This window comes from Tachysurus vachellii, chromosome 12 (genome assembly GCF_030014155.1).
Source record: "Tachysurus vachellii isolate PV-2020 chromosome 12, HZAU_Pvac_v1, whole genome shotgun sequence".
Classification (NCBI taxonomy): Eukaryota; Metazoa; Chordata; class Actinopteri; order Siluriformes; family Bagridae; genus Tachysurus; species Tachysurus vachellii.
In genome coordinates, this window is record NC_083471.1 from 14,843,507 (window position 1) to 14,869,146 (window position 25,640).

Below are 25,640 nucleotides of genomic sequence, written 5' to 3' on the forward strand. Positions count from 1 at the left end.
CTGGCTGTTTTTCATGTCGCTGAAATGAAGCGTGTATAGAGGTATGTGGTAGATGCCATCATCTTTCTCACACTTTTGTAAGTCATTTTGAAACAAAGGACTTGCATATTTGCATATACCTAAACACTGTGACAAAGATATTCAAGACATAGTCTGACTGTTCTAGATTGAATAATTTTTTATTGTTCTTATTTTAAAACCATATTTCCATGTGATAAATACTACACACCCCACTGAAAGTGACTTTGCTGCCAACTACTGCCGTCTTTGCTGCCGTCTATTGTGCATTGTTTTAAACGCTGTGATGTAGACAGTCAGCTGGAAGACCTGAAGCTTCAGTGTCTCTCCTGAGGCTTGATCTCAGGGAGAAGCCTGTCATTGATTCATCACCCTGTCCAACTTCTCGTCTGATGTCAATGTGGAACAAGCTGCCATCATCTCATGTGGCCAGTCAAAGAGCAGCACAATAAAAGACACCTATTGCTTTTATATCATATACTGTATATTGCATTGTTTGAGGTAAAGCCAAATGTGGTCATGATTTGAACCAAGTGTATTTTTACTGAAGCACTCAGTAAGAAGCTGCACTTTTTGAACATGTTTACAGGTAAACAGATACTTGAATAAAGTTTCCCTCTCTTCCGTTTTGTCTGGTTTGAGCAATGCTTTGTCTGTTTTTTTTTCCATTGTGTGTAATTTAAAAAACAAACCGCTTGGATGGAGCTTCATGAATAAAGGATAGGCTGTGTTTTTCCTTTACCGTCTTCTGGTACAGGTGGGTTGCTCTGGGGGGAAATGTGGAGCCTGTCAAGCCCACCTTCAGTGTCAATCACTGCACAGTGAAATATAAAGGGAAACTAAATGAGAGCCTGTCTCTCAGTCGTGCTCCATGCTAACTCTTCTTTCAGCCTGGTGCTCTGGTTGTGGGCTGAGTCGATTGGGATGGCACGCAAAACAAGGGGTGTGTGATGGCAGGGCCGAGAGAGGAGGAGGAGGAGGAAGATGAGGAAGAGATGGGGAGAGGTTTTTCGGGCCTTTAATCCACCTCAGTGCCACCACCTCTTCCAGCAATGCACTCCCGCCAGCAAGACGTCGAATCTCGTGCGCCTGGCAGACATATCTCTGCTCCTCCGTGCCAGCCCCTGACAGGTGACAAAATCAAAAGGTCACGTCACTTTGAACTGGCAGCGTTTGTTGCCCCGCTGATTTCCCCCGTGCCAGTGTGGCTCCCGAGTTGTTCACAGACAAGGTTTGAAGCGAGCTGAGAAGCGACTTTGGCAGCTCCCCACACTTCATCCCTGTGAACTTTTGTACCTGAGATTTTGCTAACAATGTGGATGATCTACACATCTTTGTCATGGCTTCTGCTGTTGTTGTTGATGCAGCCGTGTTTCTTGCTGGCAGGGTTTTGTTTACAGAACACTGGCTGTGTTTTTAAGGTATCCTCAGGGTCTACACCGTGCTACAGATTAGAGTAGAATGTAAGCCATGGAATGAAAAGCTATGATGAGGGTTTTTACCTGTGGGACCGCATGACCCTGGCATATTTCAGAATTGCAGCGTTAAACCCAGCAGTCCTGTGATAAGTGTGTATGCTTTGTAAAGCTCAGCCCTGAAGCGACAAAGTGTCTCTGCCGCACAGAACAGCACTGAGTCTGACCTCTGACTACTTAGCCTATTTAGCTCTCTTAATATACATAACTGCGTTACACAACCAAGTCTGATTAGCAAAAACGATGTTTATTCTTCCACTAAATCAATACATTGACCAATTAGTGCTCCTCTCCTCTCAATCTGCCTATTTTTGCCAGTAGCACCAGTCTTTGACTTCAGCCTCTGCAAGGGTCAAGTCAGAGTCAGCCAACATTGGCATGAGCACAAGCCCTCCCTTTGACCAGCAGCGCTCTGACAGCCTGTGAAGAGGCTGTTTGGGCTGGAGGTGCTCCGGCGAGAGTCCTTATCAGCCTTCCAGGCCTGGGCTCTCCCGGGTCCCCCTGATCCACACGCCGCATACAAAGCAGGACCATGCCCCGAGCAGCTGGAGACGCTAGAGATGTCTTCCATTTCAAAGAGGAGCAAGAGGAGGGGAGCAGGGATGGGGGCAAAAAATGAAAGTATATATCTTCATGTCGGATGGGTTGTCTGGCTTGGGCGTCTATTCCCGGCACACCTGTCATGGTGAAGGTTAGAATTAAAAGCACAGATAGCACAGTTCTTCCTTTGCTGATAGTGGAGGAGAGAAAAAGTACATTAACCCGCCAAGATGGATGTCACCAAGCAGGGCTGGGGATGGTGCCAGTGCTAGCTGAAAAGCCAGACTGCAGAGAATCTTGCACTCTCTCTCTTTCTCTCACTCTCTCTTTGACTGTCAGTAAAAGACCCACTCTGACTGATTCATGACCTTGTTTTTTTTCCCTCAAAAATGCTTTTTCTCCTCTTCATTGATTGCTAAATGCTCAATTTGCACAGCATGATTGATTGTCTTCTTCTCTCAAATAATCGAGACTAGCCTCTACTTAACCCTGCTATTGAAACCACATTACTCTGGTAGATTTGTGCACCCTTTAGCACAAAGCATCATCAGTTCACTCCTAGCAATTCCTCTATCTCTCCTGAACCCTCCTTTTGTTTCTGCCTCTAGCAGCATTTACATAAGAGGCTTATGGCAGCATGCACTCTGCCTTTTAGCCAAGACAAAGGAACAAAAGCTATTGTTTGCTAAGTAACAATTTTTGGATGTCACAGAAAACTCATTTATGCGATGTGGAAATTCAAAAAAGTATAAAAAGAAATTGCTGTTCTCGATACTTTTGGGGGTGGGGTAAGAAAGGGGGTATTTTTAGAAATTGCCTTATGTAAATAGCCTACACATGACCTTGAAGCTTTTGATGTGTGATTGACAAGACGAGCCCCAAGAAGAGAAATAACGATCTGTGCATGTACCCTCCTCCGGCAATGAAAATAGGCATGTGATACGGACTCTTTTCGGGCTCCCAGGGGCCACACATGCTTGATGGAGTGTTTTCAATTGACCGAGATAAACTCTTTATATGTCTGCCAGCTACATTGCCTGATATTTTGCCTGCACCTCTGTACTGGCTTCTCCAGCTTGGTAAATTGCAATAGGATGTGTGTGAATAATCAGTCCACCTTCATATTCATTCCAGACAGTATTTATTTTTTAATTTTTTTCAAACAGTCATTAATGCTGTATTTGATACAGCAATATGGGTTATTTTATTGTAAAATACATTATACATTATAATTTCACATAGATAATTTTTTAAAAATTATTATTCTTGGTACTAGGAATTATTTTGACTTTTTGTGGTACTTTATGGTCTTTTACAAAACATCTATATTTGTTCCTGAGTATTTAAGAGAGAGAATTACTAAATAAATAAATAAAACTAACCAGTTAGTTAAATTGATCATAGTTTTAATGATTCTAATAATAATTAAAATTGTTTAGTAATTATAAAATTCCATAATACATAGTAACTGTTATTCCATAGACTTTATTTATATTCTCCATGCAGCTTTTGGATCCTCTCAGTGGTTAAATATTTCTGCTCTCCAGACTACCTGACATTTCTGTCCTAAACAGGTTCCTTGACCAACCCAGGCAATTTGTCTTGACTTTTCTGTAAAAAGTCTGCCAGGTGTCATTTAGTACATTCAGCTCGGGTCAGGAGCTGGTCATAACAAAAAGCTCTTTCTGTTTTTCCTTTTTAAGCTCGAACCCATGGGAACGCAAAATTTTAACTTAACTGTACAAGAACGTACAAGAAGGTTGCAATACTTACTTGGAAAAATTCAAAGAGAATACACTTTTATAGCTGCTTAGTAAAAGATGCGTTTTGCTCTTGGGACATATGTGTTTTTATATTCTGATGAATGGAAGAATGATACTGGTTTGGAAAATAATATTGTGTTCAAATATTTCCTTTTCAACAAATAAATGGTTCCTGGTTGTGAACTCCACTACACCTTATTTTTTTTTACTGGCATTTAGAAATCTCTCTACAGTACAATGCAGGCCTGTGTGTTTATTACAGAGTAAAATAGATATTTACAGGAGAACAGGATTTGTTCAATGACATCCTGATTTTTCCCCGAAACTTGTCAGCATAACTGAACAAAGCTTAGTTGACACTTAAATTAACTGAATAGTTAAGAATGAAACCTCAATGAATAAAACTTTTTCAAGGTCCTTCAAGTCCAGTTTCTTACAACAGATATTATACAGTGTGGAAGGATATTTAGTGCTGCACATCTGGCTGTACAACACATCTGGCTGTTCTGGAGTGCTTAAACAGGAGAGCATAATTAACCTCTGTAGCCTGGATAATATTAGTTCACCTTGGGTTTTTGTGGATGCCAAGCACAACTACAATTCTGCTTACATTCTTTTTTAGATTATAAAGATGCATCTTATTGACATTCCTGTCCATCACTTTCCTATATTGTGTGTCTTTTAGAATGAAGAATGAGAATGAAGTGGCTGTAAGTTTGGTTAAAGGGGTTGGAGGACATTTTAATTGTTTTGTGGTCTTGGTTCACTGAAGCGTGTATTTTACCACTGTGTCCAAACTGAAGGTTCAAGTGAAGCTTTAACCTCATGGTCAAGAGGATATGGATAATGGGCTTAGAAATTAGGGTGATGGTCCAACGCTTTACTTTCTCTCCCAAATAATAGCTTTCTTTATGGATGTAGTAATGCTGGTTATTGTGCACATGAAATTGATTCTCATTTGTTTCTCTCTTTTTTCACGCTCATCAGCAAGCAGTGGAGGATCTGCTGGAGGATGAGGATGAGGACATTGACAGAGATGACAAGGTAATTATCACTCATAGGGACATACAGTTTGCGGTCTGGTGCAGATTCACGGTTAGGTGACTGGCTAAACAAAATATTAGTGCATTCAGATGGCTTTCAAGATGTCTTTGACAGTGTTTCATTTTCAAATATTTACCTTGTAATTGCATAAAAAAGAAAAAAAATCTTCACATTTATTTTCAGTTCAGATGAAAGTTTTTCTTTTTTTATGCTTAAGGTTCAGTTCATAAAAGTTTTCTCTTGCTGAGCTTTGACATTTTGACAGGATTGCAAATAGCTCAAGTTGACAGCAGTGGGTTTTCAGTTCATACTGCAGAGTGCAAACGGCCCAAGGAACCACTAAGATGTTTCTTTCAGCCCAGAATAAAGGTAAACGAATCAGCCATAAATAAACCTGATTTGAAAGTCCCAGTGTTGAGCTTCTTGAGCTTCTGATATATCTTGGGGCCATTGAAAGGTAATTAATAGCAGACAGAATGCATGGGAAGACCTAGCTGATACTTGTGGTGGGGAAGGGAAGTGGAAGATTGAGAGGTAACCACATTAAGTGGGTAAATTAAGATATTTTGTTATATACAAAATATTCATGCTGTTGAGTCCTTTGTGTGTAAATGGGTCAATATAATAGAGGGTCTGTTTATTGAAGGTTCATGACACATGGGTTAGTGTCAGCTGTGAATTGTGGTTCGCAACAACAGTGAAATGTTCTTTAAATGGTAATTTTAGGTGAAGATTGTGTTTTAATTGTACACACAACTGTACTGGCAGCAGGATGTATTGTTTATGCTTACGCTATTTCTCAACCAAATGTTAAGTGTTCAGTTTGTGTCACCAATGAATTCAAAGATCTGACTTCCTTAGAAAGTCAGAAAGGAGGAGGGTGAAGAACATAAGGTGAAGCCTCATCTGAGAGGATAGATAGATAGATAGATAGATAGATAGATAGATAGATAGATAGATAGATAGATAGATAGATAGATAGATAGATAGATAGATAGATAGATAGATAGATAGACCTAGGTAAACATACAAGTTGTGTCATGTATGATTAGGTGAACCTGGTTTAAAGTTGAAACAAATTAGGCTTAAACTTGTGCCAGCAAGTGGTGATTGTTCCCACATTTTCATTTGTTTTGTCTGGATGGCTTACATCGTGTTTGTCTTACAATTACAATTACCCTAATATAGTGTCCTGGGCAGTGTTCATTTACTTTGGCGGACTTATAGAGCAAACACATGTTAGTCACGGGGCACTAGATCACAAAAGCCACTTCACTTTTGAAGTTTTAGCTTTATGCCAACCTACTGTTTAGTTTCATATTTCATGAAAATCGCAGTGTTATTAAATCGAGGATCTGTGATTACGATCATTATGACTCCAAGCACCCTCTAGAAACTCTCATACACTACAAAAATATAGTACTAAACCGCACTGTGCTCATATGTCAACTATTCTTTCTCCTTCAGACTGCTAGTGTCTTGTTTCAGCTGTGTACAAAGTTGAAAAGGGATATTTTTCTTCTTTATTTCTTCTCCCATTTCCCTTTCCCTCTTCCCCTCTCCTGTCTTATGTGCTCTTGATTACGACTCCTCTGACACTGTCCCATTCTTTCAAAACTGGTTAAGTTCACTGTAGTTTCAAGGGTGAACGAAATATAAGTGGAATTTTCTTTCTTTCTTTCTTTCTTTCTTTCTTTCTTTCTTTCTCTCTCTCTCTCTCTCTCTCTCTCTCTCTCTCTCTCTCTCTCTCTCTCTCTCTCTCTCGCTATCTCTCTTAGAGTCTACGACCCTGCACTCTCATTACTTCTTCTGTTTGCTCAAATAGTAAAATATTAAGGTCAGGTCAGGGGAGGCCCTTTTTTACTGGAGGAAGGTTTCAGAGTAAAAAAAGGATGAATAAATGTGCCAAGGCCTCATTTTAATTGAACCTGAAGCACATGTTGCAAGTATGTGCAATACGTCCCAGATGTTTTAGCCTGGCCTCGTGCTTGCTCTTCCCCGCCCTGCACCAGGCAGCTATTAGCTGCATAACCTTTGGCCCTGGGGCTAAATGGGGTATTACGTGGCAAAAAAAGTGGAGCACCTGCTTCCCATTGGACCTAGGACCCCTCACAGGCAGGGCCTGAGCTTCGGACACGTGTTTTCACTTAGCAGATTGTTGGGCGGTCGTGAAAACTGCCTTTCTTCTGAGGCAGTGTAGATATTAGACGCATACTCTCAATGAAAGTCTAAATTCAAGGCTAATTGATGGGGACACCTGAGTTGTTAAACTGGAGCAGACACCTGGAGAAAGAAAAGGAAAACAAATGTAAGAACCAGCAGCTCCTTCTAGGTTAGAAGAAAGTATCATGAGCTGGATTTATTGGACATATTGTTTTGACTAAACACCTGTCCAGGTGAAATGAACGCTTTATATCAAATCTAGAGATTTAGTTTTGTGGCAGTACATGACGCTGAAATAATGCTTCTTATCCACCAGATGTAGGATTGAAGTCAGCAAGTCTCTCTGCTGTTATTGTTGCCCAAATAATATATTGCGTTATGAACCCAGGGCCTTTTTTTCTTTTATTCTCCTGCAGAAGTATCTCACAACACACATACAAGCGAAAATGAAGTCATTTCTTGCTGCCAAAGGGCCGTGCTCTATGCTCCGACATCACATGAGTAAGCCATGTGTTTGTTGAATTCTCCTCCTCCCCGCTGTTTGCCAGGCTCATGCCAATGTTTGTGTCTGTGTGTGTGCATATTGTGTTGAAAAAGCGTGTCTCAGGAGAACTCACTGTCTCCACCAAAGACATCATCAACCGGCATAATAACAGCCGAAACATCTTTAACACCTGCTCCGCCGAACTAAAGTAAACACACAGACGGAACGGCAGGTAATTACCCAGGTGATAATGAGCTTTGCCTCGCACCACAGTGTTATTGTTAAACCTCACCAAATACATACGTGTGGATTTAAATAGGAGCATTGGGGCTCAGTGCTAGGAGACTAGGGCTAATAGTCAATATGGCAGCACAGCTGTCTTGTAGTTGTGCTCTTCTGCAGTGGGTCATATTCATTGTGTGTCTTATAGTAAGAATGTTGATTATGAGCCATTTAATTTATACCATCTTTGTCACTATATGTGAGGAGTTTTAGATTTATACTGTTGTCCATATTATATTGTCCGCAGAATTAATAGTAACAAATAAGGTCGTTAAATCACAGAGTGTAATTAAATGACAGTTAGGACATTAATGACAATGGTAATAATTATTGTTAAACATAAATATTTGCAGTAATTATGTAACCAATTTAGATGCATATCTATCTAACTATCTGTATTGTCAGTTAACCAATTCCCCCAGACTAGCTAATTCTCATCTATTACACAGCAGCTTCCTACCAGAAGGGGTGAGTGCTGGCACATGATATATAAACCCAGTGTATATTTTTAAACTGCTGCTCATATTGCATCACACAACATCAGACACATCAACACACACATCGGAATGCACATTTTGCCTTCTTCCACATTCCAACATGTACTCACAGGCATCCACAACACAGAAACCCCACACACCTATGCTCTCCTGGACTCTGGGGTGTGGCTCCATCAAGATTCAGACTCACAATCATTCCACAAATTGTGTGGACACATTTTTGTTGCACCATTTGGCAGCTCTAACTTGTAGTTTTAGGAAAGTGGAACGTAAACTGGGACCCACCTAACAGGTCTTGAGTGTTCCATTTTTCATAAGATACACATTCATAGCATGTTATTGTTTGTGTTAATTAAATGTATATTAATTAAACCCTCAGTAAGCTCTAGTGTATCTAGTGGATATACTGGAACACTGGACACAGGGTAGGGATACAACACACAGACACACACACACACACACACACACACACACACACATACACACACACCTAGGTACAGTATATTCTTGAGTAGTCAGTCCAGAGAAAAGCATGTTGGATAGAAGTGGGAGGAAACCAGAGATCTGTGACGAAAACCATGCAGAGAAAGGAGATCTGTCTTCAGGCTCAGAACCTTAGACTCTGTTATATAACATATATAACGTGATTCCAAACTAAATAGGTTGAATAGAGCGAGCATGTGGTGAGAATATGCAATCAAATATACAGTGTTGATTTTAAAGTCTCAGGACTCATTTTACCATCAATACTTAGTCATTATCTGCTGCTCATCACATTCCCAAACACCCCCCTCTAGGATATCTGATTTTAAACCCAACACCATTTGAGGCTAAAGGCATGACTTACCACACAAGCCTAGCGGTGTGTGGATTTGGGTCCAGAGTGTGTAGAAGACTAATCAGCTCCAGGGCCTGCGTGAAAGCGTTGGGCTCACTGTCCCAGGGGACAGAGCAGAGAGCTGGTGGAAGAGCACTGAGATTAGGCCTGCATGCTTGGCTGAACACTGGAGCGATTTTCTTACACACACACACACACACACACACACACACACACACACACAGCACAGACCACAGACATATATATATATATATATATATATATACACACACACACACACACACACACACACACAAAAAGCCTTGGGAGGAGTCGTCCCAGATAAGATACATGCAGCAATCATGTTGTGCTCACAGGCTTACCAGAGCTAGCACACGCCTCCTCACATGTCCAACAGCTGTTTGTAAGTGTGTGGATTTGTGTGGTTTTTTTTTTCCCTCGTTTTGTTTGTAGAAGGCAGTAGTAGTGTATCTGTGTTGTACTTCCTGTGTGTAAAATGAGCAAACATGATACACAGAGGGAACAAACACTGAGAATTCACTAAAGCAGAGAACAAAAAGAAACACAGCCACACATTGTTTTCTGTGCAAATCCTGTTTATTTTTATTATCTATATTCTTTTTACTGTGATATATGTATCTTTCATCGTTGCCCTTTGAGTCAGTGAATGAAAATCAGATACTATCAGCGAAAAAAAAGTGTGGAAAGGGCATTTTTTTGCGGTTTGACTTGCATTGGAATTTACAATCAGTAATCAGGCATCTAATAGGCTGATGGGAGCAGCTGGGGCTGTCTGATAGAAGCCAGAGTGGTTATCGATGCCCTGCCAGTTGCATGCTGGGTAATAACTGCTGCGGTATCTCAGTCTTGGGTGCCCGTGGGGTGCCATAACGACATACTTCCATTTCCATGACCTCTGGGCCTGTCGACAAGCCTAATACCCATTTTATATCCAGATCCCCTCTCTCTATGTCTCCCTGTGGTTTTTTCACTGTGCATTCCCTTCATCTCTCTGCTCTTCCACCAGGGCCACATTCGCAGGGGAAAACACAAGCTAACCTCTTAGCACCGTGAAATGCTGAAAATCTGATTCCAATTCATGCACAATTATGTCAGTTGGAATCTAGCATTACATGCAAAGCTTATCTTTAGATAGCACATGGAGCGCTAAGCCCGGCGGATCTGAGGGATGGGGTTGATCTGGGCGATAGCTGTGTGCTAGTATGTAATTGGACTAAAGAGTGCAACGGGGATTATTTTTAATACTTTGAAAAACTGTGACTTAGAACTTGTTCTGGGGCTATTGAGCTCATGATTTTCTATGCATATCTTCAGGTAAAGAGCTTTCCGCCTCTTCCCTAAGTCCTGAAAAATGCAGAGGGAAGGAAGAGAAGAAAAGTTTCTGCTGCTCCGAGATCTTTTCTTGCTTTCTTCCTCATGTTTCTAAAAGATGAAACGCTTCAGAATGTAAAAGATGTTTTTTGACTGTTTTGGGTTTCTTGTTTTTTTTCTCCTTTTTTATTTTAGGAGATACTCATAGGAACTGCATTTTAATCATGTTTGACTATTAAAGGAAAAAAGGAAGAAAAAAATAGGAGGACCCATAACAGACTTGTGCCATTGTCTTCTATTCAAAACCATGTCTCTTTTTCTTGCCAAACCCATAAGATTGATTTTTCATTCTTTCCTTTTATTCAAGGTCGCTCATTCAGTACCTTCGATGTTTTTTTTTTTTTTGTCATAATGCTTTTATAATCTTGCTTTTAAAAAGATCTCAATTTATTCTGGTCCACAAGGTGCCGGGCTCTGCCCCCTCCCATGATGGCCGTCTGCCCGGAAGCCATATCCTTGAGGATATTTTGGCTTCCTGGCATTTTGAATGGATTCGTGTGATGGTGGTAAGTGTAGTCGGTTTGTCCCATATTTACCCTCTGTGGTTTATTGTCTGTCCCATTGAGCAGGGCTGTGTGTTTCTGCGTCTCACTCGTCACTCATATCCCGTTGTTTTCTGAGAAACCAGCCTGGCAGTAGGAGGTGTGCACAGATAACCCAATCATACTATAGGTGTTTAAGTTTTTGGAGACACACAGAAGTGCTGGTAATTATAGTAGTCACTGATTGACCTGATAGAAACCTAAAGTGCTATTGGTTAAAAAATGTAAACATCGACCTTCACTTAATCACTTCACTTTTATTTCTGAAGACTTGCTGGAGAGAAACCATGTTTCCTGTGTCTTTTGTTTCCTGTCTCTATGTCTTTTGTTTCTGCTTGAGTTGTTGCAACTTCTTTGGGAGTCCTGGGGGATAGCAATAGCATGCCTTGCTAGTTGTGTGTTGTGTGAGTCTTGAAGAACACAGTCTGCACTCAGAAATTCATCATGAGCCGATTAAATAGCAGCCAGTGGTGAAATTGGCTGACTGACAGTCGCTCTGTGACCCCCCTCACAACGAAGCAGCAAATACGTAGCTTACCTCGTAGCTAAAAGGACAGTATCTGTGCCAAACAGGCAAGGAAGCCAGTTACTAGAACCCTTTTAACTGGAGTTATGAATTAATTATGAGAGTGAATCCTTGATGTTTGTCTTCAAGAGGAAGGAATGCCATTTCTGTTTCTGTCATTTTTAGCAGCGTAACTTTTAAATAAACCTTGAAAATGTAGAAATTCCACTTGTGCACCATCTGAATTTCAGCTAGGCACATTAACTTGTAATGAAGGAGCTGGTGACATTTCGGAAAGCATGTTAGAAGTACATAACGTTTTGTTAACGTAGCAGGAAGTCCTAGGGGACACTGATTTTGCTGCCACAGAAATCCTGCCATAATTGAAGCTTTATTTCCCAATTATTGTGTTTGGATTGGCGAGCCTGTTGTTGCCAAGCAGCATGATGCCTGTGCTTCGATGGCGACCTTGTTTTTGGAGATGGAGAGGACAGGAGCAAATCCGTAGCAGTGTAGGCTAAAATTAATCGCACGCCATTCATTATGAAGCGGGTCCCTAAGTTCCAGAGAGGTCGAGGGAAGGAGAGCAGGCATAGCCGGGTGAAGGGGGGTGACTACAGGGGCGAGGGGCACAGCGATGGGTCGGAGAATGACTTCAGGTGCAGATGCGTTTGGTGAGGGGTGTCAGCGGAGGCGGGAAAACAGGGGCGACATCCGGCCTGACCTTGAGGCTGATGGAGTGGCTTGCCTGCTGGGTGTGGACACCTGGGGAGTAATGGCGAAGGTGAACCCCACTCTCCGGCGGCCCCATTAGAGCCTAATGATGTTGTTTTAGTGGGGGAGTGGTGGTAAGCAGAGGTCGGACCTAAAATAAACCTTGTCCTGGCTTGTCGTCTCTCTTCTCAACGCGTGTTTACTGTGCTATCACAGCAATAGGCTCAGCAGAAGAGGCGTGTGGATGGAATAATGCCATAGAGATGCACAGTTTGCCATTTTAGTGCCTCTGCAGGCTGATGGTAGGCTACTGAGTGCTTCAGCGTTGCATCTCCTGTGTTTAAACTATTTATGCTTTTCAGAAAATTAATCCATATTCATAAAAACTTTTACCATCATATTAGTTTTGTAGATATTGGGGAAGAACCATTATTGCACAACAAACTGACATTCAGAACAGCAGTCCTGAAACAATTATAACATCACATGTTATGCAACTTTAAGAATACACTTCATTTCATTTTGCGTTAAAGTCATGTTCATTAAGTACACCTGCACCTTCAGTCTGTGACTAAAAGATAAGTCCATATAAATGAGCTTACTTTAAAATGACATGTGAACAATGGACTTTTCAGAAACAAATCTGAACCACTACAATCATGTTAATTAGGCCTTATTTTACTTAATAGTGATATGAACATTGGTTAATGATTGTATGCTTATTTGGTTTAATAATAAAGAGTGAACTACTTTTAGTACTTTGATTATATCACTTATGTTACAGTTCATGGTTTGTCACTAGATGCACAATGGAGTTGTATCACACTACCCCATACTGTCCCATCTGCTTTTGAAAGGGGACTAAAATATGACCAGAATATCGGGATATTATGAGCGTCACTACGGTGAAACTGACTTGTATTGTGTGTAGTGATGAAATGATGAGTGTATCAGCTTCTGTAGCATGATGGTGATGAGGAACCAGATGATACATTAAATAGAATGAACTGCAGTCTCTTACTATACATGGTGCACCAACAAGGTAGATATGTGTAATAAATATGTATGTCCAGAACACAGTGTTTCAAACATCCAGCAAAAACTCTGAGCCTGCAGTCAGAAATTATACACCTACAAAGTGCAACTACTGTACTGTATATGGTAGCTCAATCTGATAAAATGGCCAAAAATTGTAGAGACAAGGAAAGTGCACCTAATAAACTACCCAGTAAGTGTGTACATTCACCCTTTTCACCCAAGGATTACTGTAGTAGGATAAATAATTTATTTTAAAAATGCCTGCCTTAAAACAAAACATCTGCTTTGTTCCTGCTGTGTTGGTGAGGTGCCAAAAGCACACAGAGATATCTATCGGCTGTTTTTGCTTACCGTTAGAGCCTAATAGCAGCTGCGCTCCAGCCGAGATTCTGACCTTTGTTACTGTATCTTAACGGAAAAATCCACCACAAATGACTTGCAGTCAACAATATAACAGTAACAGCATAATATTTACATATTTTTCAGCAACTTTGCTGTTTCTACTACTTTTGTCATTCTTATTGACATGACATTAAGCATGACTGGGTAATAATGACAGGGAAAGTGAAGCATAATGACGAAGTTCTTTTGTTTTAGGTGCTAACAGAGAAACTTGCTGATTATATATTAAATCTGAGATTCATTTTAAACGTTTTTCTCCCATCAAACACTGGGCTAACAATCTCTCTGTGTTGTCAGACTTGCAGACAAATGCTAACTTCTCATGAGAATAACGGAAAAAACTACTAAAAAAATTAGCACCAGAATCTCTGAAATAATATGCAAATCCTGTAGTATATGGTATTGATTTAACATGATCTGTTTAAGAGAAGAATTATGCATCACAGCAGCAGTACAGTGGGGAAGAGATGTCTGAACAAACACTGCAGAAAAACACCTGCTGACTTGAGATTTACATAAAATTCAAATTAGTAGAATAAAATAGGAGAAAATAATTACAGTAAAGAATAGAAGCAAATCAGTTGAAGCAAAGGGGTATAAATTATAGGTTTTATATATATATATATATATATATATATATATATATATATATATATATATATATATACTGTATGCATAGTGAATAAAGTGCAGATGTGTGTAATGTATGCAAAAGTTTTGTGCCTCAAAATAGATCCAGGTAATAAAGATAATCGTATCCCACAAAATTGTATTAATCTTATCCCAGAAATGTTTCTCTTGAATGAGGGCTTGTAACCAGCTACAAGAAAACTTGATCAGAAACAGGAGCACTTGTAGAGAGACCTCTGTACGTACACCATGACATGAACCTACACCTGTGGCAATCAGAAAAGCCAAAAAAAACAAGGTCAACTTTGCAAATATGAGGTCAACTTTGTCCAGCTAGGGAGTGTTCTGTGGTGATTGCTGTTTGTTCAACGTGTTTTGGAGCATTTGTTCTGATGAGATCTTCTATACAGTCAGTAATTAAATCCAACTTGTTAGTGTTTTGCATTTCATAACTTCTATTCAGAAAACTTCTCTGAAATCAAGAAGTTGGCATTAAAATTGAAATTGACTAAAAATCCCACAGAGAGGGAACATTGGATCTGTACAGAATAGCACACTCGAGTCTTTGTTGTACTCTTTCACATGGCTTACTGTGGCTCTACCCACAAACATGACTCGCACTACAGAATCTTCCAGAACACATTATATACCAGTGTAACTCTATTCATATACAAATTAGTGTTTGTGCTCATTAATGTTTACCTCTACAGGGATAAAAGGATGACTGTGACTATTATATTTAACACCATGCTTACTAGCATTCTCAAAATCTAGTTTATTCACCAAAGGAAAAATTCCTAACTACCTCCTGTGAACTTATTTCTTGTTATTTGAGATTCTGAGATGCTTGTTTTAAGCTTTTTTATTGCTGGGTGGGATGGGGTTGTGTTGTGTATCATGAATTTGTATGTATCTTCTTTATGTAGATTATTTTGGCACAGAGTATTTAGTAGTTATTGAGATCAACTGAACAGCCATGGGACTTCTCATTTACTCTAAGTCTGACACACACCTCAGATCTAATTATACTGCAATTTTAATTAACCTCCCAAAGTGCTCCTACACAAAGATTTTATTGACAAGCATTTCCCTGTACATCTCCCATCACTCCATTCCATTCATAATGAATCAGTGAACTACTTTTGGAAAATTAATACACTCATCCAATATTAACGAAGTTTTTTTCTTTTTATGTCTGTGTATTAAGAGGTGGAGCAGGAGCTCATCTTGGCTTTATTTGCTGTTGAAGGTGTGGAGCTCCACTCCTTGATCTCTTCTGGGACAAAACTCTAATTTCAAGCGTCTGGGTCAACGTGCCTTTGGCTCAAAATGAGAGAAGGCTTGTTTTTTCTAGATGCACAAATAATAGCTACATCCTGGGAGTACCATAGTCTGGCTGAAATGATTCCGTTTTCATCTTGATCTCTTATCAGCTGCTTTGTTTCCCTTACTTTCAGCACGGGGCAGATCAAAGTACCGTGTTTTCTCTCTCACCGAACAAGCAGTGTGATGGTTGTGGGTGTGGATTAACTCCAGGTGGGGGTCCGTCCTCTTGCATTGCAGCTTGAGCTTTGGTGTAAATGAAGTTTGGCACCCCTAGCACACTATCCCCTCCTTTTTCTCTGCCATTTCTAACAAACAAGCTATGTCTCATCCAAAGTGCCCACCCAGGACCTTGCCAGTCCCATCAAGACCACCCACCTCCCCTGCTGCGTGCTCATTGTAAGGAACCTGGGGGTCTCCTGTAGCAATGAGGAGGTGTGAATAGCCTGATGCAAGGCTCTGGCTGTGATGGATGTGCCTGTGCTTGCCATTACATGTTGCTACTTCTGTATGAAGAGGTTGGTAATGGGAAAGCTTTAGAGTATTTCTGGGTAGATGTGCTTGTCTTTCACACTGCTTAATTACAATGCCTACAATGTTTAATTTTCTGTGATTGGGGCGCCATTTGTGTCTTAGTGCTATTATGTTCACAAATATGTATAAAAATTAAAGTTAAGATACATAGTAAACCAAAGGGTACTTTACAACAACCTCCATACATACTTGAGATAAACAGTTCAAAGCATTTCTACAGCATTTTGCAAGTCCTATACCTCCTATAAAATATTTGCCATATTCCACATTACATGTTCAACAGGAAAGTTGCATCATCCACATTTTCTGAAGATCATGGGAAGCAAACAAAATTCACTCACCATTTTCTTTTCTATGTTCTGTGACTAACACGTTCATTTTGAACCGTGTTAATTTTTTTTTTATTATAGGGCTAAATGGCACTGCAACTGTGCAATTATCCATTTGTTTGTTTCTAGGGAGAAATATAAATAATATTATCTGACAAAATTAATAATATAAATATTAACAAGTTTATCTTGATCTGGTGGATGAGGGCTTGCACCCAGCTTCCAGAAAACATGATCAGAAACACGAGCATTTGAAGAGACTCTTAGTGGAGCACCTGGGCTTGAAGAATGACATGAATCGACACCTGCACCATTCAAAAAACCCAAAAATCCAGGATTGGTACCAACACTGAGAGTTCACTGACTTGTACAACCCCCAGTGCCAGGGTTGGTACCTTGCCTGGGAATTGAACCTGGTCCACAGGGGTGAGATCACAGGATCCCAGCTGCTAGACCACCAGGGAACATCATCAAAATAAACAGCATTTAGAAAGTAAAGTATGTAGACACCTGCACCTTATGTGCTGCGCCCCAGACTGTTAACACAAAGTTGAAAGCATACAATTGTACAAAATGTCTTTGTATGCGGTAGCTTTACTATTTCCCTTCACTGGAAATAAGAGGCTTAATCCTGTCCCAGCATGACCATGTCCTGTGCACCAAGTGAGATCAATAAAGACATGGTTTGTCAAGGATGGAGCAGAAGAAATTGAGTGTCGTGACCAAAGTCCAAAGTCCAGAGTCCTAACCTCAACCCCACTGAGCACCTTTAAAATGAACTGGAGTGGTGACCGTGTGCCAGGACTTCTTAAAGCAGTGCAAAGGTACACAAACCTTTCAAAACCTTGTGGAAAGCCTTTCAATGAAGAGTAGAGGCCTTTATAACAGTAAAGCCGCACTAAATATGGAATAGGATGTTTAAAATGCACATATGGGTGTAATTGGATGGGAGTTCACAAACATTTGGCCATAGAGTGTATGTTTTTAACAAAATCCACCTTGTTACCATTCACCCTTTATAGTTTTTTTGTGCTCTGACATAATGAGAATGAACCTATCTAACATCAAAAGGCCACATGATTGCATGTACATTTCCTCCCATTGTCAAAACCTAAACCAATAATAAACACAAATGGGAAGAACTACATTTGAACAAAGTATCAAACTTTAACCAGCCAACAGCAATATTTCTTTATAATAAAAAAAAAAACAAGCAAACATTTGATAAGCAAAATTATTATTGCTGGACTGAAATCCTAAAATATTTATTTATAGTTTTGGATTAAATTGGTTGCTCCTTTTTGCCTAAAGCCAAGGTGAGCCCATGTCTAAGCATGGTTCTGATAAGAAAATTTAATAAAGTATTACAGTGTTCAGTACAAACAGGTTCTAAGACTAAAGTCTCAGGATTTTATGCAAAAAAAATTATAAAATAATGGTTGCTTGTTTGCAGTATTGATAGAATTAACCCTACAGCACCATGGCTTTAACGTCCTAGGTCTGTATATAACATGTGGTCGACTGTACCACCGAGCCTGTCTCAGAGGAATGGGCATGTGTAGCATTCGCAGGTTTCCACAGTGCATCTCCATCAAATGACCTGAAGTTAGAAGCTTGTGGGTGCTCTTTAGCAGGTTCCTCATATGCACATACAAACACTCAGACACACGTGCATGGCTGCATATTTGTGTGAGAGTGAGTGCGAGTGAGCTATGCGGAGGAGCAGTGAAAACAAGCCTCTCTCCAGGCCGATGTTATTTCAACCTCCTGCCTCCTTCAGTCCACTTTTGAAGACAGGAAATCGGAGTGAGCTCATAGTTCAAGGGCCATGTGGCAATGGTTTAGACTGGAGAGCCCCATGACCTGTACCTCTTTACACACACACACATACACACACACCACATCTCTCAAAGCTGTGTTACTAACACCGTCTCCAATACAATGGTGCATATGGGCCACTTTTGTTTCAATTGATAACACAAACCAGATGGCAACAAGGAGGAAGGAGGAAAGAAAGAAATATTGTCAAATATTTGCAAAGAAAAATAACCCCAGGATAGTGTCTAGTTATTTCTATTTGTCTTGTGTTGGCTTTCAGGAGGCAATGCGGCTTTGTTGGCCATATTTAGGGTTATTTTTCATACCATGAAGTATAAACAAGGAAGAAGCCTGGGATGGGAAAATTGTGTGAATGCATGTAAAAAAGTTTTTTAAAACTCTATACCTCAACCTTCAATTCTTTTTTCTCGGACATGAGAGGGAAGTGTGAGACATTCCTATTCTGGCAGTACAGTTCAGTTTGGAGTACACATAATCTGTGTGAAATTGATGCAAATCCATATGTGATTATACATAACATCAGTGCACTTGCATTAATTTCCACTACAATAGTGATCACAGACATTGCATGGCATACAGAACTAAAAGAAACGTCTTATGTAAGGCCATTTGTATAGAAATATCCCTTCCTTTTGTCTCTGTCCTCATTTGCACAGCAGTGTTTGATCTTTAGGCTCAAGGCGCTGGCCAGCTCTGGGATGGTATTATCCACTCTGACACTGACATTTCAATTGATCTTCATGAAGAGCGTGAGCGTAGCCTCTGTAGTAGTGCCAGGATGGAGCAGGGCATGGCATGACATTGGCTGTGAGCTTCCATACCACACACCTGCTTCCTGGCCACAGAAAACAGAACACCTTGAGATATAGATATGACTTATAATCACCCATGCTAGGTTCTCATCTGACATTTTTTCCAGACATACATCTTTTCCATACATATTGTAATGTAGTGATAAAAAATAAAGAACATGACTCTATTGTGTTATATACTCTGTATTCAAGTGACTTTTCTCTCATCTACATTGCCCTCTAATTTTGTGCAATCTCTTGTTCTGTAATCAGACTAATGTTAAAAGCATTATAGAAATGAAAAATCACAAAAGCGTATTCAGAATAATACTTAATGGCAATCCATGATATGAACAAAAATATGATGGCCCACACTCACCAGTTCATCTGGCTCACATACCACCATGAAATAACAAAAATGAACTCAGCTGGACATGACTGCCAGAAAACAATCACAAGTCAGCCTCTATGAAAGCAGATCTCAGACTAGAGCTACAGCTGGGTACCTTTTGGGCCAAAATTGAAATGCCACACAATGTTTGTTGGGGAAATGTTTGGCACAGATTCCAAATGTTATTACATTTTTTAGGTTACCATTTAAAACCGGGTTACTTTTGGCCGACAACTCTGTTGCCATTGCCAAAACTGGCCATATGTTCCCAAACTCAGCCAAAATTTGGCCTGAAATCAGGGAATGAGTTGTGTGTAGCTAAATGGTCACACTGACTCTCAACTTTACTATATAGACAAAAGGCCATGATCATTAACACGAGAGCATTCGCTCACCATCCTGTACACCTGCACATTCATGCAGTTATCCAATAATCCAATCATGTGGCAAAAGCAAAATCCATCACGTCACGCAGATACAAGTCAAGAGCTTTAGTTAATGTTCACATCAAACATCTGAATGAAGAAAAAGTGTGATCTCTATCATGCCAACTTTAACTGAGGCATGTTTGTTGGTGCCAGATGGGCTGGTTTGAGTATTACAGAAACTGCAGAGTTACACACATAACAGTCTATAGAGTTTACAAAAATTGTGAGTAGAGGACCTGCACAGTGTAACATCAGACAAGAGGTCAGATGAAAATGACCAGACTGCACTGAGATGACAGGAAGTCTCCAGTAACTCATACTGAAACCTGGGGTGGATGAGCAATCTGAGGCTGAGGCTATCACGGGCATAGACTCATGCAAATTTAGTTTAGGGTGCAACCTTGAAAAAATGCTTGCTTGTAATAGTGCTAAACTGTGAACAGAACAAAAGGCATTATTTCCTTGAGAAAAAAACATGTTTCTGCTAAGTTAGTTAACCTTAAACAAAACCGCTGCAAGTTACACACTAGCTGTTTGTGTTTGAATGTCCTGGCATGTTCACACACTAAAGAAGCCTTTGTGTCGGTGTCCTCTTAATCACTGCATTTTCTCTACCTCATGTTATCCTAAATGTTGCATGACCATTCTTCCTCTCTGGCAAAAACTCCAGAGCAGACATTGTTTTGGCCAGGGCATGCATCAGGGTGCCAGTGGACGTGTCTTAAAGTTCTTCTCAACCATCAAATGTTGAACGGTTCCACATTTAAATGCTTGAAATGAAGATGTTGATGAAGAGGATGTGCACAATGACATCACCATGAGTTAATGGTCTAGCATAGCTTATCTTTCCTAGGACAAGCAGCGAGCAAATTCAAATGATCAATACACTCTACATTTAAAATGTCAGTGTAGAGATACTTAATCTTTAAAAAAAAAAGTTTCATATATGCTGCATGAAGATCACTGAGAAGATCACTGAGAAGGTGGAGACCTTGAGCCTATGCTGGTTTGTTCTTAAAGGTTAAAAATAATGCATGTGCCCAACCTATCTCTCTCTCTCTCTCTCTCTCTCTCTCTCTCTCTCAGGACTCAGAGAGAAAAGGATTCATGAACAAGCTGTATGCCATTCAGGCTGTTTGCATCAGTGTGCAAAGTGCTCTGGATGAAGTGGCCTCCTACAGCGAGAGGATAAAAAAGTGAGGAGGCAATACTCTTTTTTTCTAATCCCACCACACAAAAAGCATCCTTACTAATGTGTTTGTTTGAAAATAAATATAAGCAGTTTAAAACCTTGCACATAAAGTGTAAGGTGTAAAATCAGCTTTGATTTTTTTAGAAATCAGCTTTATATATTTTTATTATAAAATCAGCTTTAGATTACACAGCTTTGCTGTGTAATCTAGTCCATTTGTTAGTTTTGGTGTACAACAATGTTATGAAACCCTGTGAAGCATAACTAAGGGTTCTATGATTTTCTAATTTTGCCTTGTTACAATCACAATCAGTGAAAATGCTATATATATATAAATATATATGGAATGAATCGAAAATACGTCGAAAATGAATCGAAACGACAAACACACATTTGACATTCACTTATTTCTGGATTCAGGAAATATCCAATGTAATATTAATGTAATATCTAATCCAAGATTAGACTGAACATTGAAATCCAGTTTCAATCCAGAACATCCCAAACTGTGGGTAAATGTCATCTAAACAGAATATCAAACAACACAAAAGATTAAGAGCATCCAAACTTGTAAGACATGATGTGGCAACCTTATATAAACATTAAATGTAAATACAGCAAATAAACTGATTGAACACCTGTGTCTTTTTCTAGTACTTTCAACTGGACTGTGCCTTTTCTCAGCTGGCTGGCCATAGTGGCACTGTTTGTGGCCATGCTCATGGTTTACTTCATTCCTCTCAGATACATCGTCCTGGCCTGGGGTGAGTCATGAATGTCTCTTGAGGATGTCACCCTTAATGCATATTAATATTCTATACTATTGCCATGTACAAAAATTTAATTCCATATTCAACATGAAGTGAAGGTTGAAATATAATGAATAAGGCAGAACTGCAGTTCCAGGAAAGTTGCAGATGAACTGTGTCTATCATCTGTACAACTCCTGGTACCAAAAACAGCAGGGAAGCTGTTGAAGAGGTGAGATGGGACCAAACACAGCCTCATAGCTAATGGTCTGTGTGCTCCTTTGTTCACTTTTTCAGACTTGAGCAGCAGCTCTCAAAGGCCAGAGAGCAGTGCTCTTGTGGGCATAATGGCAGCTGATCTTTACTTAGAAAATGGGGTTTCAGAGAGTCTTTTGATCCTGCGTTGCTGGAGTAGCAGGCTGCCTCTTTTGACTCACTGCTGAAGTGCACTTGTCCTCCCTCATTGAGGTGTAATGCTGCTGTGTCTGCCCAACTTTCAGGGGTGAATAAATTCACGAAGAAGCTGAGAGACCCGTACACCATTGACAACAATGAGCTGCTGGACTTCCTCTCCAGAGTGCCCTCCGATGTGCAAGTGGTAGGTGCACCTTCCATTTTTACCAACTACCTACCCTACTATCTGTCCATCTAGCCATCTTTCTTGGAGTAGGTCCAAGTGAAGTACTTTCTTCAGTCAATAATTACACAGCACACACTTTACTGGTGTAATGGAGTGGCCAGTCACTTTTCAACCCCCATCTTCCCTTCTAACACCTGCTTTTATCTTTGCTTTGGACAACTATCAAAATGCATTTATCTTCCTGGAGCTTCACAGCGTGTTTGTTTGGCTTGTAACACATAAGATATGTCAACCTTTCCTGAACTGGTGTTAGATGGACTTCATCTGTACATATAACACCATCTGTGAGAGATCACGAGTAGCATCTCTGCTAACTACTATTTAAAACGAATAGCTAATTTAGTAGTCACACCTTTTTTAATGGAACAGAAAAACAGTACTGATAAATAATGTTCCTATTCCAAATGGTTATTACTTTAGAGGTTTTAATAGTTTCAAATGCCAAAACATTATGCTGCAGTCACTGGATAATCTGATGATATGAAAATGATATGAGCTCTTCGTTTTATGTAAGCTAGTATTAGGAGAGTAACAGAGTAACCTATTGCAATCCAGTATAGGTCCTGTAGTGAACTGTATACATGGCCATTTGAATATTCAGGTGATTAATGTCCATGGAATTATATGTCCTAAACAACACTATTTTAGGAGTGTTGTTGCACACTGGAGAATAACCAGTACTCTGCAATAAGTTATTATCTATAGTGTTCTCCTGTGGGCTGCTAATAACCCTAATATACAGTTTGTTAGTAAGAGGAAGTAGGACACACTTTTAGACACAGAGAGTTTGAGGAGCAGACTTTCTCTGCAGTTAACCCTGAGTCATTTTTATATTTTTGCTATTCATTTAACTGTAGCTCCTAAAACAAAAGGTAGGTATTTGTACAACCTGATGATTCGGTCACCAGTTTTTTTTTTTTGGTCAGTTTAATGGACTGTGTCTGGTTGATTTCCATGGCATGTTATCATTTCTACTTTTCTAGTCCTTACACTGAAATTGAAACCTTGAATGTCACCTGATATCGGAACCAATATCAAGATTATACTATACACTATATTATAAAGCAAACATGATAACTACCATTATGTATAAATATAATAAAATCTATTAATAAAATAAATGACTCCTAACAAAGAAAATAGTCTCTTAGAATAGTCTCTTACAAGAGTGGATCAGGTTTTTTATTTTTTATACAATATCCAATCTTTTATTTTGTGCTGATATCAGATTAGTGTTCTCTCTAGTAATTACTAAAGGCAAAGTAATGCAAAAGCCTTTTCAGGAATGTAAAGAAAGTATAATGTTATTGAAATAAACAGTTTATAATAAATTCCATTCAGATTGGTACTAATCTCCCCAGTATTAACTTCAGTAGGTAAGGGTTAAACTCCACTTAAACTTTACACTGTGACACTTTCTGCCAGTTAAACTTCATGCCAGTTGATTAAATGTAATTCTATAATGCATTGTGAATTAGGCTTAATGGGCTATGTGATCTGCAAGTCTGTGCCATTCAAATCTAATATAAATCAGTGAAATCTGCACCAGCTGCCATGCACAGATTTATGGACTTCTTGCTGTGTAGTAACTCGCCATGCTTTGTTATTGTAAGCCATTAGAGTAAAGTAAAGTAATCCTCTCCTGCTCTGCCTCTATATTAAGCGTGTGATCAGAGTCATGCAGCCTGCTTCATATAAATACTCGTATTGTGTAAGGGAAGGTGCCACTGTTTAACTTCAATTAAAGCCTACGCTTGTAAACGCAGGCCCTGCTTGTTATCTGGCTTTTTCTGTGTTAGCTAAGCCCCATGGTCCTGACTGCTGGGGCGTTGTGCCGCTCTGATCCAGGACCGATCGCTTGTCTTTGATGGACCATGGGTGGCAAGCAGCCTTTCATCTTTAGAGGGTCATAATCTCTCACCCCCGCTTGGCTTTTCCGTGGCCCGGCCCAAACGAGCTCTGGATGAGTTCCTTGGGTTCATCTAACCACAGCACCTGGGGCACAGAAGGTTCCGGCAGGTAGAAAGGCCTGGAGGAGGCGCTGGCTAATGAGGCAGGGTCAGCACAAACTTCTGGAGGACTTAACCACAGGGGTAATCTGTGCCAGGTTGTTGGACATTGACTCGGGGCTAGTCCGTAAAAAAAGCCATGTATCATGTAGCTCTGAGAAGGTACATAATGTGAAGCAATACGATTCAGGAACGTTCCGCTCTGCATCTCTCTGAGCTGCTTGCACAGGTCTCTTCACCTCACCTCTGTTTTCTGGGTTACACACGCCCAAGGGGGACAGCACTCTGTGCTGCTAAGGGACATCAATGACTTAAATTAAGCATCCTAGAATCAGGGTGTGTCCTGCGGGCAGGAGCAGGCATGAGCGTTTCGTGCAGATGACAAATGAAGCACCATTTTCGAGGCCCCATTGTGACCCAAACCTCCCGCACTGTCCCCTGACAGCGACAGCCCTGCAGACAACCGGCTCTTTACAGATCATTTGGAGGAGCCTCAGAACAAGCCGAACTCATGAGCTACTAATGACTCTTTATATATAAAGGTCACCATGACGCTCTTCATCAGTATGTGGTGTTTTCGTAAGAATACAAAATAACTTCAGAGTTTGGGTGTGTGTACTTCACTCCCCATAAGAAAAATCTAAGGTTTAAACTCCATGGCTGTAGCAGTTACAGTGAGCATGCAGGCTTCAAATGTACTTTTTATAAGAGCTCCAGGGATTTAAATGTCTTTCAGCCTTAATGTAAAGCTGCTCTATGCTGAGCTGCAGGGTCTTTTTTGTTACACTGCTGGAATCCTATATGTTTTACCTGCTGTGCAGTAGCTACCTGTTAAGTACACCTATTTTTTTATCTTATGCATTTTCTTCTGATTCAATATGCCTAGAGACAAGCTTTACCTTGTACATATTGCCCTCGGTTGAATGGGTTTGATTTCATGCCTGAGTAAGCTAGCTCTCTGATCCATGGGAATCTTTTATGTCCGTTAAACGAGGCCAGCTCTTGTTGCTGACTTAAGTACTTGCAACCTAGTATTAGAGACATGTCCTATCTCTAGTATGTTTTATGATACCATTAGCCAGAAAGAC

At 40.1% G+C, this 25,640-nt stretch overlaps 1 protein-coding gene across 4 annotated transcripts in view; it reads left to right on the forward strand.

The window, feature by feature from the left end:
• Window positions 1-25,640, forward strand: part of mctp1a (multiple C2 domains, transmembrane 1a) — a 158,702-nt gene that overhangs the window by 127,957 nt on the left and 5,105 nt on the right. For all 4 annotated transcript variants that reach the window (XM_060882706.1, XM_060882707.1, XM_060882709.1 and 1 more), the window contains 4 exons: window positions 4,784-4,840; window positions 21,049-21,158; window positions 21,809-21,918; window positions 22,404-22,501. In XM_060882706.1, the coding sequence (XP_060738689.1) occupies window positions 4,784-4,840; window positions 21,049-21,158; window positions 21,809-21,918; window positions 22,404-22,501 (375 nt within the window). The remainder of the gene's footprint in view (window positions 1-4,783; window positions 4,841-21,048; window positions 21,159-21,808; window positions 21,919-22,403; window positions 22,502-25,640) is intronic.